Here is a 13,063-nt window from a genome sequence, read left to right on the forward strand (position 1 = left end):
ATGCCGCAAAAGGTTAAGCAGTCTTGCACGAGGTTCCAAGCAGTGGCGTAGCTAGGATGGGACAAGGGGAAGCATCTGTTCTTGGACGTAGCCATTCAGGAGGCGCCAAATTCAAGTTACGAAATTTTAGAACGAAATATTTTTCATTCTTGTCCCACAGAAAAGGACGTAAAATCTTCAGTTGTCTCCGAGCGCTGAAAATCTTAGCTGCGCCGCTGGTCCCAAGGCAGCTTGCACATATCTGGTACCGGTTACAGCACCTCTATCATAGATATACAGCTCGATGCGACCATTTTTAATGATTTTATCCCAAATTAGGTAACCTCTTTCTTGGAAACAGAATCTTTTATAAGCAAGTAGTTTGCATGTTCATCTCTGCTTCTAAATCAAAATACATCTAGAATCACAGTGCAGGTTATAACTGGACTTATCAGTAAACAGTACGTGATTTCATTTCTCTTGGCTCTATTGAACATGACAAGAACACGATCTTAAACGAACGCGTTTGGAAGAAGGAGTAAGTGAGACACAAATCATTGATTTTATCATATAAAATCCAACCTCATGAAGCTTTCGTGCAGCTGTAGAACGTCTTATTCGAGCTTCAGTGGCAAGCTGAGAGTTTAAAACAAACTGTCTTGCAGTCGCGTCATAGTTTTTTCAAGACGAGAGTAATAGACACGTTCCTCGGATGCAGGTTTTTCTCTTAGATTCCTTTGGCCAGAATGTCTAGGAATTTATTCACTCTCTTAAAAGCTGTTTCAAGCTCTTGATATAACGCTTTTAAGGGTACTCAAAACATTTCGACCTCCATTTGCATTTGCTTTCCCCCTTCAAATCTACCAATTAATAGAAGATTTTACTATTAATTTAAATTATACCTTTGAATTGTAACTAATGAATACTAGCCACTTTCAGAGACCATATTAAATTAAACAGCGCTACGCATCCTGATTCCAACATGCGCCCATTCAACAACACATTATTAATTGCCATATTTTATGCTCGAATTTATGCGCAGTCTAATTATGTGTTTAGCTAAAGATAAGCAACATAAATAATTTAACTGTTGGATACTAGCTGAAAAATTTAATGAGTATATTTTTGGATTGTCCTTTAATTTTGATGAGCAATATGAAACTAGTAACGAAACTGTGTTAAACAATGCAGTTGCTGATGTTATATTAGATATATTAATATTTCTTACCTCCAAACGAAGCTTTTGGTTCTTTTGAGAGAAATAGTGAGAAATTGGAAACAACAAGAGAGCTGCGAACACAAAAACAGTGCAAGTTCCAACCCACACATCAATGGCTGTGACATACGTAATAGGTGGCAATGATGAGCGAACAAAATTGGCAGTGGTCAAGAGGGTGAGTAATGTAGTTACACCAAGAGTTACTCGTGCTGGTACTGCGGTCACTGGTAGCCAGAAGGAAATCCAAGATACCACGACAATGAAGCTAGTTACAGTGTAAGAATAGCCTAGTTGGTATCCATTCTGTCTTTCGAGAGAAAATGAGGCATTTACGCAAGAGAAATAGCCGGAGACATCTGAAATTAAAAGAAAAAACGCATAAAATAAATGGAAATCATAATAAGGATACATCTTTCTAATATGTTTTAAGCCCTTGAAAAGATAATTTTTTTTAATTAATTGTTTCTCTACATAGCAAGCAAATAAAAAAAATTATACTACAACTGTATATTAAATTTCTATTTCTTTAATATTTTAGTTTAGTTTTTAATTTTAGAGGTACTTAGAAAATAAAAAAAGGTTTGCAAAGCTAACATTTAATATGCAGTTTCATGTCCCACGTAACTATTTTTATAGCATCTAGTTATCATTAGTTTAGCTGATGTTACAGCCTACTTCTTATGCTTCCAAATTATAACTATAATCTAGATAGCAAGGATTCTGCATATGCATAATAATCGCAATCGATAAATAAATGTAATTTTTAAACCATAATATTAGTAGTTATAAGCAAACCACTTGTCCAGGCACCAGATGCTCAAGCACGCCGGAGCCCACGGTCTAGAAAGCAGACATCAAAGCACTACGGACCATGGTTCTCTAAAGGCTGTTTGTGCCGCTGTGTTTAGTTTAGTTTAGTTTAATATTAGTAGTAAGGAGAAAGAACTAGATTGTATAACAGCTGTAATTATAATTATAATACAACAGCTGTAATTATTATAACAAATATACAGCTCGATGCGACCATTTTTAATGATTTTATCCCAAATTAGATAACTCCTTTCTTGGAAACAGAATCTTTTATAAGCAAGGGAAAGTAGTTTGCATTTTCATCTCTGCTTCTAAATCAAAATACATCTAGAATCACAGTGCAAGTTATAACTGGACTTATCAGTAAACAGTACGTGATTTCATTTCTCTTGGCTCTATTGAACATGACAAGAACACGATCTTAAACGAACGCGTTTGGAAGAAGGAGTAAGTGAGACACAAATCATTGATTTTATCATATAAAATCCAACCTCATAAAGCTTCCGTGCAGCTGCAGAACGTCTTATTCGAGCTTCTGTCGCAAGCTGAAAGTTTAAAACAAACTGTCTTGCAGTCGCGTCATAGTTTTTTCAAGACGAGGGTAATAGACACGTTCTTCTGATGCAGATTTTTCTCTTAGATTCCTTTGGCCAGAATGTCTAGGAATTTATTCACTATCTGAAAAGCGGTTTCAATGACCACTGAACTTCATGACTTTCAGATCGAAGTCTGAAACGCTTTCGAAGAATAATATGTAGGATAAAAATGATTTTTTTTATTTCCTTCCTACAGTAACTACAAGATTACAACTTACTACTTTCCTCTCGTTGAAACTAATTTGCTGCAAAAAGTATTATCTTACTTAGCGATTTTGATATGATATGATCATATTTCATTTGATATAAAGCGTTATCTCACTTCGTATCAAATGTAATACACTTTTATCTTCTGTTTTTCATGTTTATTATGTTGAAGATAAATTAATAATTTTAAGTAGACTAAAGAAATAATCGTGATTTTTCTCCATTTTCTATTCCATTCATAAGTTTTCTCTTTAATTAACCTTATGGAAATTCTGAAAGGGTTTCGACCTTTTATAAATTCTGTGCATCAAACCTATTTCAACAATCTTTACATTGTTGAACAACAAGTTTTATTTTAAACAGCAGAATAATATAACGTCACATTCAACTCCAACTTAAAACTTTTTAACCATATTATGGCTAGAATTTAAAGCGAAGTAACTGTTATCTGTATAGCAGCAAAATTAGACAAAACTTCTAATTACGTTTAAAATATTTAACTAATTTTAAATAAAATTGTTCTTTTTAAATAATATTTATAAATTCTATGCAATGAAAAACTGAAAATAAAACGAACTATTAATTTCATGTACTGTATACAAAGTTGCTAGCTGCGACCAAAGCAAAATTTATGAGTTCTATGTACACCAGAAAAGAAAGCGAATAAAAACATTTCAATATGAATGAAGTCAGTTCATTTTTTCCAAGCAGCAATCAATTTGTAAATAATATTTTTGTTGTCAAACCCGGACACAGAAACTTTGGGCACTTCAATTTAATAGGTATACTTATGACGTCATGATTTAAATTTAGCGTAATATAACAACTTTTTCTCAATATCAATAAAAGAAGTAACATGGCAATAACATACTGTGTCAGGTATCTTAATTTGAAACAAAACAGTTGCCAACAGCAGCTATTTAGTATTTAAAATGCTTACGCTAACGGAAAATTTTCGATAAACAATGACGTCACATGAAATCGCATCTTTCTTCAACGTCAGAATATGACCTTATATAATAATAACATATTTAATGTTTGGCAATGCTATTTTTATTTCATATTTTGTAAAACTTACAGATTTTTTTATTAACAAACAATTTTTCATTAACGATTTGAAAGCGACCAGTGGCAACACTTTTCGAAATAAGGCAGCCTCCAGCGTGCGAGACTGTTGCCACTCGGAAAAATAAGGGGGAAATTAGCGTTTTCGGAGTTTTTAATGAATATCTTGGCTGAAATATAATGAATATTGTGAAGATAAGAATGGTCTAAATTAATGAATATTGTGAAAATAAGAATGGTCGAAATGGCTACCTACGAATTTTTGGAATCCGGAGATAACTCTCTCTGAATTCAACTCCCCGCCGTTCCGGAGGAAATAGTGCCATAAACAAACAGACAGATATGCAGAGATTTTTAATAGTATTGATAGTCCACAACAAGCTTGTACAACATATGGCTACAATACAATTTTTGTTTTTATGAATTAAATAGGATTTTTTCAAACACTAAAAATTAACATATAATTGTTCAAATATAGGTATAAGTTACCTAAGCCTCATATTTAACGTTTACCTCTGTCTTAAAATTGCAGCTCTAATAAAAAAAAATTGAACACAACTTACTTACACTGAACTGTAGTACTTACTTACACTGAAGTGACAAAAGTCATGGGATATCTCTTTTTGCCCGGCGAAGTGCAGAAACTCGACGTGGCATGGACTCAACAAGTCGTTGGAAGTCCCCTGCAGGAATATTGAGCCATGCTGCCTCTATAGACGTCCATAATTGTGAAAGTGTTGACAGTGCAGGGTTTTGGGCACGAACTGACCTCTCGATGATGCCCCATAAATGTTCCATGGGATTCATGTCGGGAGATTTAGGTCATTCGCTAGAATTGTCCAGAATGTTCTTCTAACCAATCGCGAACAGTTGTGGCCGGTGACATGGCGCATTGTCATCCATAAAAATCCCATCGTTGTTTGAGTACGTGAAGTCCATGAATGGCTGTAAGTGATTTCCAAGTAGCTGAAGGTATCCATTTCCAGTCAATGATCGGTTCAGTTGCACCAGAGGACCGAGTCCATGCCATGTAAAAACAGCCCAGACCATTATGGAACCACCATCAGCTTGAACAGTGCTTTGTTGACAACTTGGGTCCATGGCTTCGTGGGGTCTGCGCCACACTCGCACCCTACCATCAGCACTTACCAAATGAAATCGTGACTCATCTGACCAAGCCACGGTTTTTCATTCGTTCGGACCAACCGATATGCTCACGAGCCCACGAGAGTCGCTGCAGGCGATGTCGTGCTGTCAGTAAAGGCACTCGAGTCGGTCTTCTGCTGGCATAGCCCAAGGAAGACAAATTTCGCCGCACTGTTCTAGCGGACACGTCCCTCGTACGTCCCACATTGATTTCTGCGGTTATTTGACGCAGTGTTGCTTGTCTGTGAACATTGACAACTCTACGCAGACGTCGCTGGTCTCGGTCGTTAAGTGCAGGTGGTCGGCCACTGCGCTGTCCATGGTGGGATGTTATGCCTGAAATTAGATACTCTCGGCACACTCTTGACACTGTGGATCTCGGAATGTTGAATTCCCTAACGATATCCGAAATGGAATGACCCATGCGTCTAGCTCCAACTACCATTCCGCGTTCAAAGTCTGTTAATTCTCGTCGTGCGGCCATAATCAGGTCAAAGCCTCTTCACATGAATAACTTGAACACAAATGAAAGCCCTGCCAAAGCACTTCGCATTTATTCATTTTCTACGCAATACTACTGCCATCTGTATATTTGCATATTGCTATCTCATGATTTTTGTCACTTCAGTGTATAATATAAAGACGAAAACATTCAAATCTCAGTAAGTAATTTAAAAGTAATGTGCTATGATCGTTATCGAATATGGACGCTGTGAACAATAACTGCTGCTTTATACCCATGAACAGGGTAGAAGAGATTTCGGATGCATGGATGAAGACATGATGGACTGCAGACTTTGGGATAATGCAGTGCAGGCAATTAATAAATTCTTTACCTATTTGTAGACGCCGGTAGTCTTTGTCGTGCCAGTATATGCGTTGATCGGAAGCGTTCAGTTGGGAAGAGATATAGTAAACGCGCTGGCCAAGACAGACTCATAACCTATTGTATGTCAAGCTGTAAGATCTAACCTTCTTTGCTATCTTGTAGTTGATGTGATCTTACGAGAAAGGCCTAAGTGACTTCTCGCACAGACGTGAATAATACTAGCACAGAAGAAGGGTAAAAGAAAACCTTTTATTACTCGTCAAACTCTTAACACAAATGCACGTACTTCATGCTTACAATAACACAAGCTATTTGCGGTGGAAATTTAAGAATAATTTTAACAATAACTTCAAAGATGAATTGTAAGGCTGGACTAGCAATTTAGTTTAGAGCTAACTAGGCTGCCTCAATAACTTACCCGACGATAGCGGATAAGCGGCTAAAAGATGTATCAACAACTCAGCGTAACAGCAGCAAGGACAAAATAGTAACGTGCGCTGGGTGGCGAAATCACGCTCTGAATAAACTTCTAGTTTCGCCTATTTTTATACTGTCTGTTTTTACACTTTTATGCATTTAAATTTGAATCTTGGTGAGAAAGTGTGAGGGAAATATGAGAGGCTCAGGAAAGATACCAAACTTAAAACAATTTGTTATGCAAACTAAGGGAAACCCCATAAGGCAAGGTTCGAATGTTGAGTGTGACGGGCGGTCACGCGTTGATTTTGTTGTTATAGAATGTATTAATGGAAAATTGAAGTCTATAGAGGAGCTTGTTAATTTATCTTCAAAGAAAGAAGAAATATTTATTGAAAATTCAAATACAGAAAATGTATAAATAAGTAACAACCACCCCCCCAAAAAAAACCCTCTCTGTGGGTTTAAAAATTTTTGCAAGATGCAGGCTATCCTCCTCCCCCCCCACGTAAAATTTGGTTATTTGTAAGTATACTTTTCCTCGATTTGCGGGTGACATATAGGTCTATTCCCTATAGTGTAACTTGGACAATGTACTCGGTGATGAGATGGATAAACTACCGACAGGTTTGTCCATTCCTCTCAGATATGGGGGGGGAGAGATTGGAGAGTTCAAGAGCAGTTTGTCCTGATGGTGCCTATTCTATGAATAGCAAAATTTTTGGTGCTGTTACACCTATTGGGCTGCAGGTAAGCATGCAATTAACAAAACTGTCACCGCGTAACTCATTATTTGCAGTATGGTCATGTGATAAAGTAAGATCCGTTCGGGCAGTGGTATTCTGGCTAAAGCATACAGTATTTTTCCATGAAATTTTTAAGTTATCACAAAAAATCTACCCTGTGCCAGTTGAGTTGCATGAAATTTTGGATTGTTTTAGTGTTCTAGGAACCCACCGGGCACTTTCCAGAAATGTAAATAAGAAATAGACAATAATTTTGTAAAAGTGTCATTTTTGGCATTTAAAGGATTTTAACATGTACACTCTGAACCCAAAAAAGGTAACAGTTCTATATCTTCCGTACATGAAATTTTTAAGGGGCGTTCCCAGTGGGGTTTATCTGAGCTGAGAGTTAGTTCCATGTGTCGACTAGCTCCGCTATTCTTGCAGTTCAGCTTTTTCGAGACGCCCGGCTAGCTCAGTCGGTAGAGCACGAAACTCTTAATCTCGGGGTCGTGGATTCGAGCGCCACGTTGGGCGATTATACTTTTGAATACAGGAAATTCACGCAGCTATTTTCAAAACTTATTTTTTTCAATTTTACCCATCTACCTTCTTCAACTAGTGCAGTGTTGCTGTCTGTTAATCGGAGTAGCTCCTGAAGGTGTTAGCCTAGGCGCCTGTTCTCCATGTGCTTCGCACCTGAGCCTTCAGATTTTTCAACTTGCTGCCCTATGGGGGAAAAAAACTGGTTTTGGAGATCAATCGGCTATGTTAGTTGTCCTCGTTAGCTCAAATAAACCACAGTGGAAACGGCCCTTTAATTTGCATTGCTCTTGTTTCGAAAGCGTGGCTTAGGATGTACTATATTAGAATTTGCTCTAACATAGGTAATCTGACGCAAAATTGGACTTTTTCTGAAATGACACATCGATTTCTTTCTATATTTCGATTCTACGATTCTAATACTGCATTTTATAAAATTTGGTGAGGAACTTATCGAGAAATTAAAAAAATTATCTTGGCGCACTTTTTTCAGTTTGCGCTAAGATTAATTCGATTCGCGAAATTCTTAATTTGTGGTAACTTATCTTCCTTCCATTGTGCACGAGCGGAAAGAAAAATGGTGCAGTGCATCGTTCTTTTTTTTCAAATAATTTTAACAAAGTGCGTAAGCTAAGTTTGTCGTTATTATCGCTGATAAAAAATATGTCAAATTTTAGAAATGTAAATTCCTGTATATACTGAAAATTTTTGAATAAAAAACTCTAATTTTTTGCAGATATGTCTAGCAATACATCTAATTAAAAATTTTATAATTCAAAAATGTTCTTGAAAAATTTACAAAAATTACTGAAAAGTACAATAGCTGCGAAGTTTACTTGGACTGAATCCAAATTCCGAACTGTGAAAGAGGGAATCAAGTAAGTTTAATAAAAAAAAGAGATATTAAATAAATATATGCAAAGTTCAATTAACATTGAGGAGCAAAATTTTGAGAGCTTCTTTTGTAAAAACTGTTTCAACGATTTTTACAAAACTTGGCTATTCAGCACAATTTGAGTCGTAGAATCGAAATATCAATAAAAATCGGTGTGTTATTTCAGAAATAGTCCGATTTTGTGTGAAAATATGTTTGAACAAAGCTTTCACGCTTTCAAGACCTGAAAAACGCAAATTAAATATCGCCAATCGTCCCAGTAGAACGTGAAATACACAACTGTCAATTTTTTGAATGCGCAAAGTGTACCTAAAGACAACTTAAAAGTATAAGCGTGTTTTTAAGTTAATGATCGTCGTGAATATGTTAGATAATGAATTTGAGCTAAACTAAACAGAATTCATCGTTAAATAATATACATTTAAAACCATATTGAGAATTTTCCTTCAAATGCGACGGCCCACCAGTGGCCGAGCGGCAAAGTCGCTGAACACTGGTAGTTCGGTCCGAGGTTCGAATCCCGCGAACGGACTGGCTGCATGGGTGTTTTCGTGGTTTTCCCCATGTGTAACGTGTATACGAGCCAGTTTCCCTTAGAAAGTCCTCCACGAAGGCATCCCTCCCCTTAGGCAGATAGCCCTAGTGTGCTTTGCCGTAATTAAATACACCACACCACCTTCAAATGTGACGCCAAAACTTAATAAAGTAGCATCCAGAAAGAACTGTGATTTGTTACATTGAAAAGTTGCAAAGCATAAAATATTTTATTCATTAGGAAACTTTGGTTTTTGTGAAGATTAAATATATATTTGCGAAAGTATTTTGCACGAGTGTTTCTTCCTAGTTAATTTTTTTCTTGAATTTTATTTGAAATTTTCAGAAAAGCTCAGTATAGAATGGGTGCAGACTATATTTATTTAATTATTTATTCATTTTTCAAAGATTAGAAACGTCCTTAGCAGATTGTTTCGAAATTTTCAATCATTACGTTCCGCTACCATGGACATATCATGCACTCGCCAAGGTAACTGTTGTCACTTTATGAACTATAAATTGTTTAAATTTAACTTTCAGGCGCCTTGCGCGTATCCCATTTTCAGAATGTTGCCATTAGGAAAAAAATAAAATATTTATCTTTCGAATTTAAGCCTTCTGTAAGTCTTTAACAGCAAACTCAGTGTTTTGAAAGCAATAAACCATTTCTTAATAGCTTAATTAATTATTTTATTTTTACTAATACATCTAACTGATATAAATTAAAGTATATTATTTTAATTAATAAAACGCGTTTTTAATGTCCTATGTAATGTGGTTCGTACAAAATAATTTGATTCCCTTACCTCTCTGGGTATGGGTCTGAGATTTCCAGGCTCTAAGCATGTATTGCTGTATTATTAAGCAACAAAAAGACTTTGCTATCCATTCACTTTTTTTTTCTGCTGGTAGAAAAATACGCAAGGTCTTCAATTGCGCTGAAATCGCAGACGATATTTCGCTAGAAATACTTGCACGAAACAAGGATGCTTAAAGCGACAGTCATGAGCAAAATTGATCACATTTTAGTTTGCATTCTATTGGTAAGAAATTGTATATTAAAAATTTGAAATATTTGCATACCTTACTTAAACCAAAATGAAGAATAATTATGTTACGTGCTTATAGAAAGACATTCTTCATATCTAACAAAAAAAATATCGTCATATTTAATGCAAATATAACAAGGCGTTCTTTAACTTTCTGCACGCGAGGAGTTTTAAATAAGTATGATTGTCCGTTATTCATCGAAAAAATGCCAGTATTGCTGAAGTTAGGTAATTTAAAATTTCTCAGTATTTAGTTGCTTTTCTCTCCAACAAGTTTATGCAAAATCACTTATAGATCAGGGCAGAATGGTCTAAATCAAAAATGAGTCTTTGCACAACGTTAGTTGAAGGGTTACTAAACGCAAAATACATATTTTTATAGCAAATTAACTTCAGAGTAAAATAAAAAATTAAACAGCATTACAAATTTATATTCTGCACTAATTTATGTTCACAACTGTGTAAAATTTTATGTTTCAAACGGTTACAGGCGAAAATATCGTGGAAAAAACACTGCGCACGAGAAGAGAAAGCAAGGAGAAAACATCACATTTCTATAACATCGTGGTACAAAACAGCGTCGTCGAAAATAAAGCGGTTCAAGAACTTCGCAGTTTAAAAACATCGTCGTCGAAAACATCGCGATAAAAAAAAGCACCTTCATATCGTCTTTTGACGATAACACCGCAGCCATTCCTTTTTTAAGCTTTAAAAGTTATAAATGCATATTTGCATAATGATTTGTGAGAGTAAGAAAGAATGAGGAATTACTTTTATATTTCATGTTTTATTTTGAAATTAACTAATATTTCGGTTAGACATTCATTATATGAGCATTCCTTTTCCCAGCAACTTAATGGCAATATTTTGGTTAAAAAATATGAATAGCATCTAAGGGTTTAAAAAATTTGATAAGTATGACAAATAAAAATAATTGAGTAAAAATTAAATACTACTTGCAGCAGTTAATAGAATTTTAAATTTCCATAGTTAATTAATAAAAGCCATTAATTAATTAAGTAGGTGTTGTTAATTATTATTTCTATATATTACACCTACATTAATTAATTTGTAGGTGTTTATTTTTTATCCCGATATTGATCCCGTTTTTTTTAAACTTCGAAGTTTTTGAGCCGCTTTATTTTCGTGGACGGTGATTTATACCACGATGCTTTAGAATGCGACGTTTTGGTTCCCCCCCCCGTCTCCTATGATGTTGTGTATAACGACGTTTTCGCTTTGCATTGTTTTCTCCGCTACGTTTCCGTCTGCGATATTTTTGACGCAATATTTTCGGCGGACAACGTTTCAATCTGAGAACTTTTAATAGCTGTCTTAAATAAGTAAGATTGTCAGTATATTAATCGAAAATTTCCTGTTATGTTCGGCTGACTATGTTCTTTGTTAATGATACTCCCCTTTTAATGTTGCAGTTATCCTGAACTACATACGTAATTCCGAGTTTTGTGACACGTCTAATATGCTGAGATTTATTGGCAGACTCTTAATAAATGCATACTGCTAATCCATGCGGTATAAGATGGTTAAATTTTCTTTCAAATTGTAAGAATCTCTTCAGAATTATAAACCGAGTTACTTATAGTAGTTACAAGATCAGCATTAAAATATTTGTTGATTAATCTGTGACTTTCATGAAAAAATTCTTGTATTATTTGGAAATAAATTATTAATTTTTTTATTAGAGTTATAAATTTTTAGCAGTGATAGTACAATGAAAAATATTTATAGATGACCCAATATGTAACAGAAGTATTTTATAAAAGCTAAGAAATTAATTCATTCAATTGGAATAGTAAGAGATACTTCCATTCTAACGACAGGTGAGAAGAACCTGAATTCATAATAATGAAACTAAATGAATTAAAGTAAGTAAAATAATTGCAGAAAATTACACAATAGACGTTTTATGAAAATAGTTATTTGTAAACATTTATATCATATTTGTAAAGCGGCAAAATTTCCAATTACGCCCCTGACCTGTCCACAGCGAAACGATGGGGAAATGCGCTCAAATAAATATTCCTAGAACTTTAGCCGCGTGCTATAAACTACGTCACAGACAGCTTTAGACCAATCACAGTGCAGACAAGTACTGTGATTCGTCTAAAGCTGTCTGAAGATTTGTCACCTCTCAAAGAATTCAACTGAATCCGACCGCGTATCAACCGAGGACCACAGAATGGTTTTCTTTCTAATGTTAATTTTTTGAGTTGATATTTTTCGCGCTATAGTAGATGAGATCCAGTAATCGTAGAATAGGCGTCCAGGGTCGGAAATTCTTTCCTGACGCAGTGGTGTACACAGAAGAATCAGAAATATAAACACGCAACGTAAGTTAATATTTGTTTTAATAATACATTCACATGAAGAAGTAACAGTGGTCAAAGATAGTGTCCGAAGTTTCGTCCCCCGACTTCAGTGCAGGCCTCACATCTGCAGCACATTGAATTCTAGAATATTCCAGCCATATCTCGAATTTCACTGGCAGGTATTGAGATTCGTACAACCAGCTACTCGGCGTCGTCAACGGGGTGTGATAAACTAGTGTCTTCATATACTCCCATAAAAAGAAGTCAAGACATGATCGGTTCGATGGTCTAACAGGCCAACGCACCGGACTACAACGTCCGATTCACTATTGGCCTGTCATTTAGGTGGGTACGAACATTACGGCTGAAATGGGCAGGGGCCCCATCAGGCTAGAACCACATTGTCTGAGGCATAAATGAATGAAAAAATCTGTTAGTTAGAAAAGTTGTGTCAATGCACGGTGCAGAAGTATCAAGTAGTTACTAGTGGTTAGACGAAAAGGCAACAGTAAGATCTGGTGAAGTGAAGCTTAACAATACCGACCAAAATATTAACCAAACGACACGACTGCACGACATGGTGTTGCATGAGTGTTCTCCGCCGCCCAGAAATGGACATTATGTTTATTGAATATTCCTTCCCTTGAAGGATGCCTCACCTCTTCCCGTGAAGAATGCCTCATCTGTGAACAACATACTAACTGAGAAATCCTAGCTGG

General features: G+C 35.7%; 1 protein-coding gene and 1 non-coding gene across 2 annotated transcripts in view; one reads left to right on the top strand and one right to left on the bottom strand.

Moving 5' to 3' along the window:
• LOC118194741 (glycine receptor subunit alpha-2-like) overlaps window positions 1–13,063 on the bottom strand; it is a 149,399-nt gene that overhangs the window by 9,318 nt on the left and 127,018 nt on the right. Inside the window, exon 7 of the mRNA XM_085827636.1 lies at window positions 1,208–1,554. Within this exon, the coding sequence (XP_085683762.1) occupies window positions 1,208–1,554 (347 nt within the window). The remainder of the gene's footprint in view (window positions 1–1,207; window positions 1,555–13,063) is intronic.
• Window positions 7,458–7,530, top strand: TRNAK-CUU (transfer RNA lysine (anticodon CUU)). Its single transcript has one exon. It is a non-coding gene; the product is annotated as a tRNA-Lys (tRNA).

This window comes from Stegodyphus dumicola, chromosome 12, assembly GCF_044657685.1.
Source record: "Stegodyphus dumicola isolate Sdum_Otavi_A_Nest chromosome 12, ASM4465768v1".
NCBI lineage: Eukaryota > Metazoa > Arthropoda > Arachnida > Araneae > Eresidae > Stegodyphus > Stegodyphus dumicola.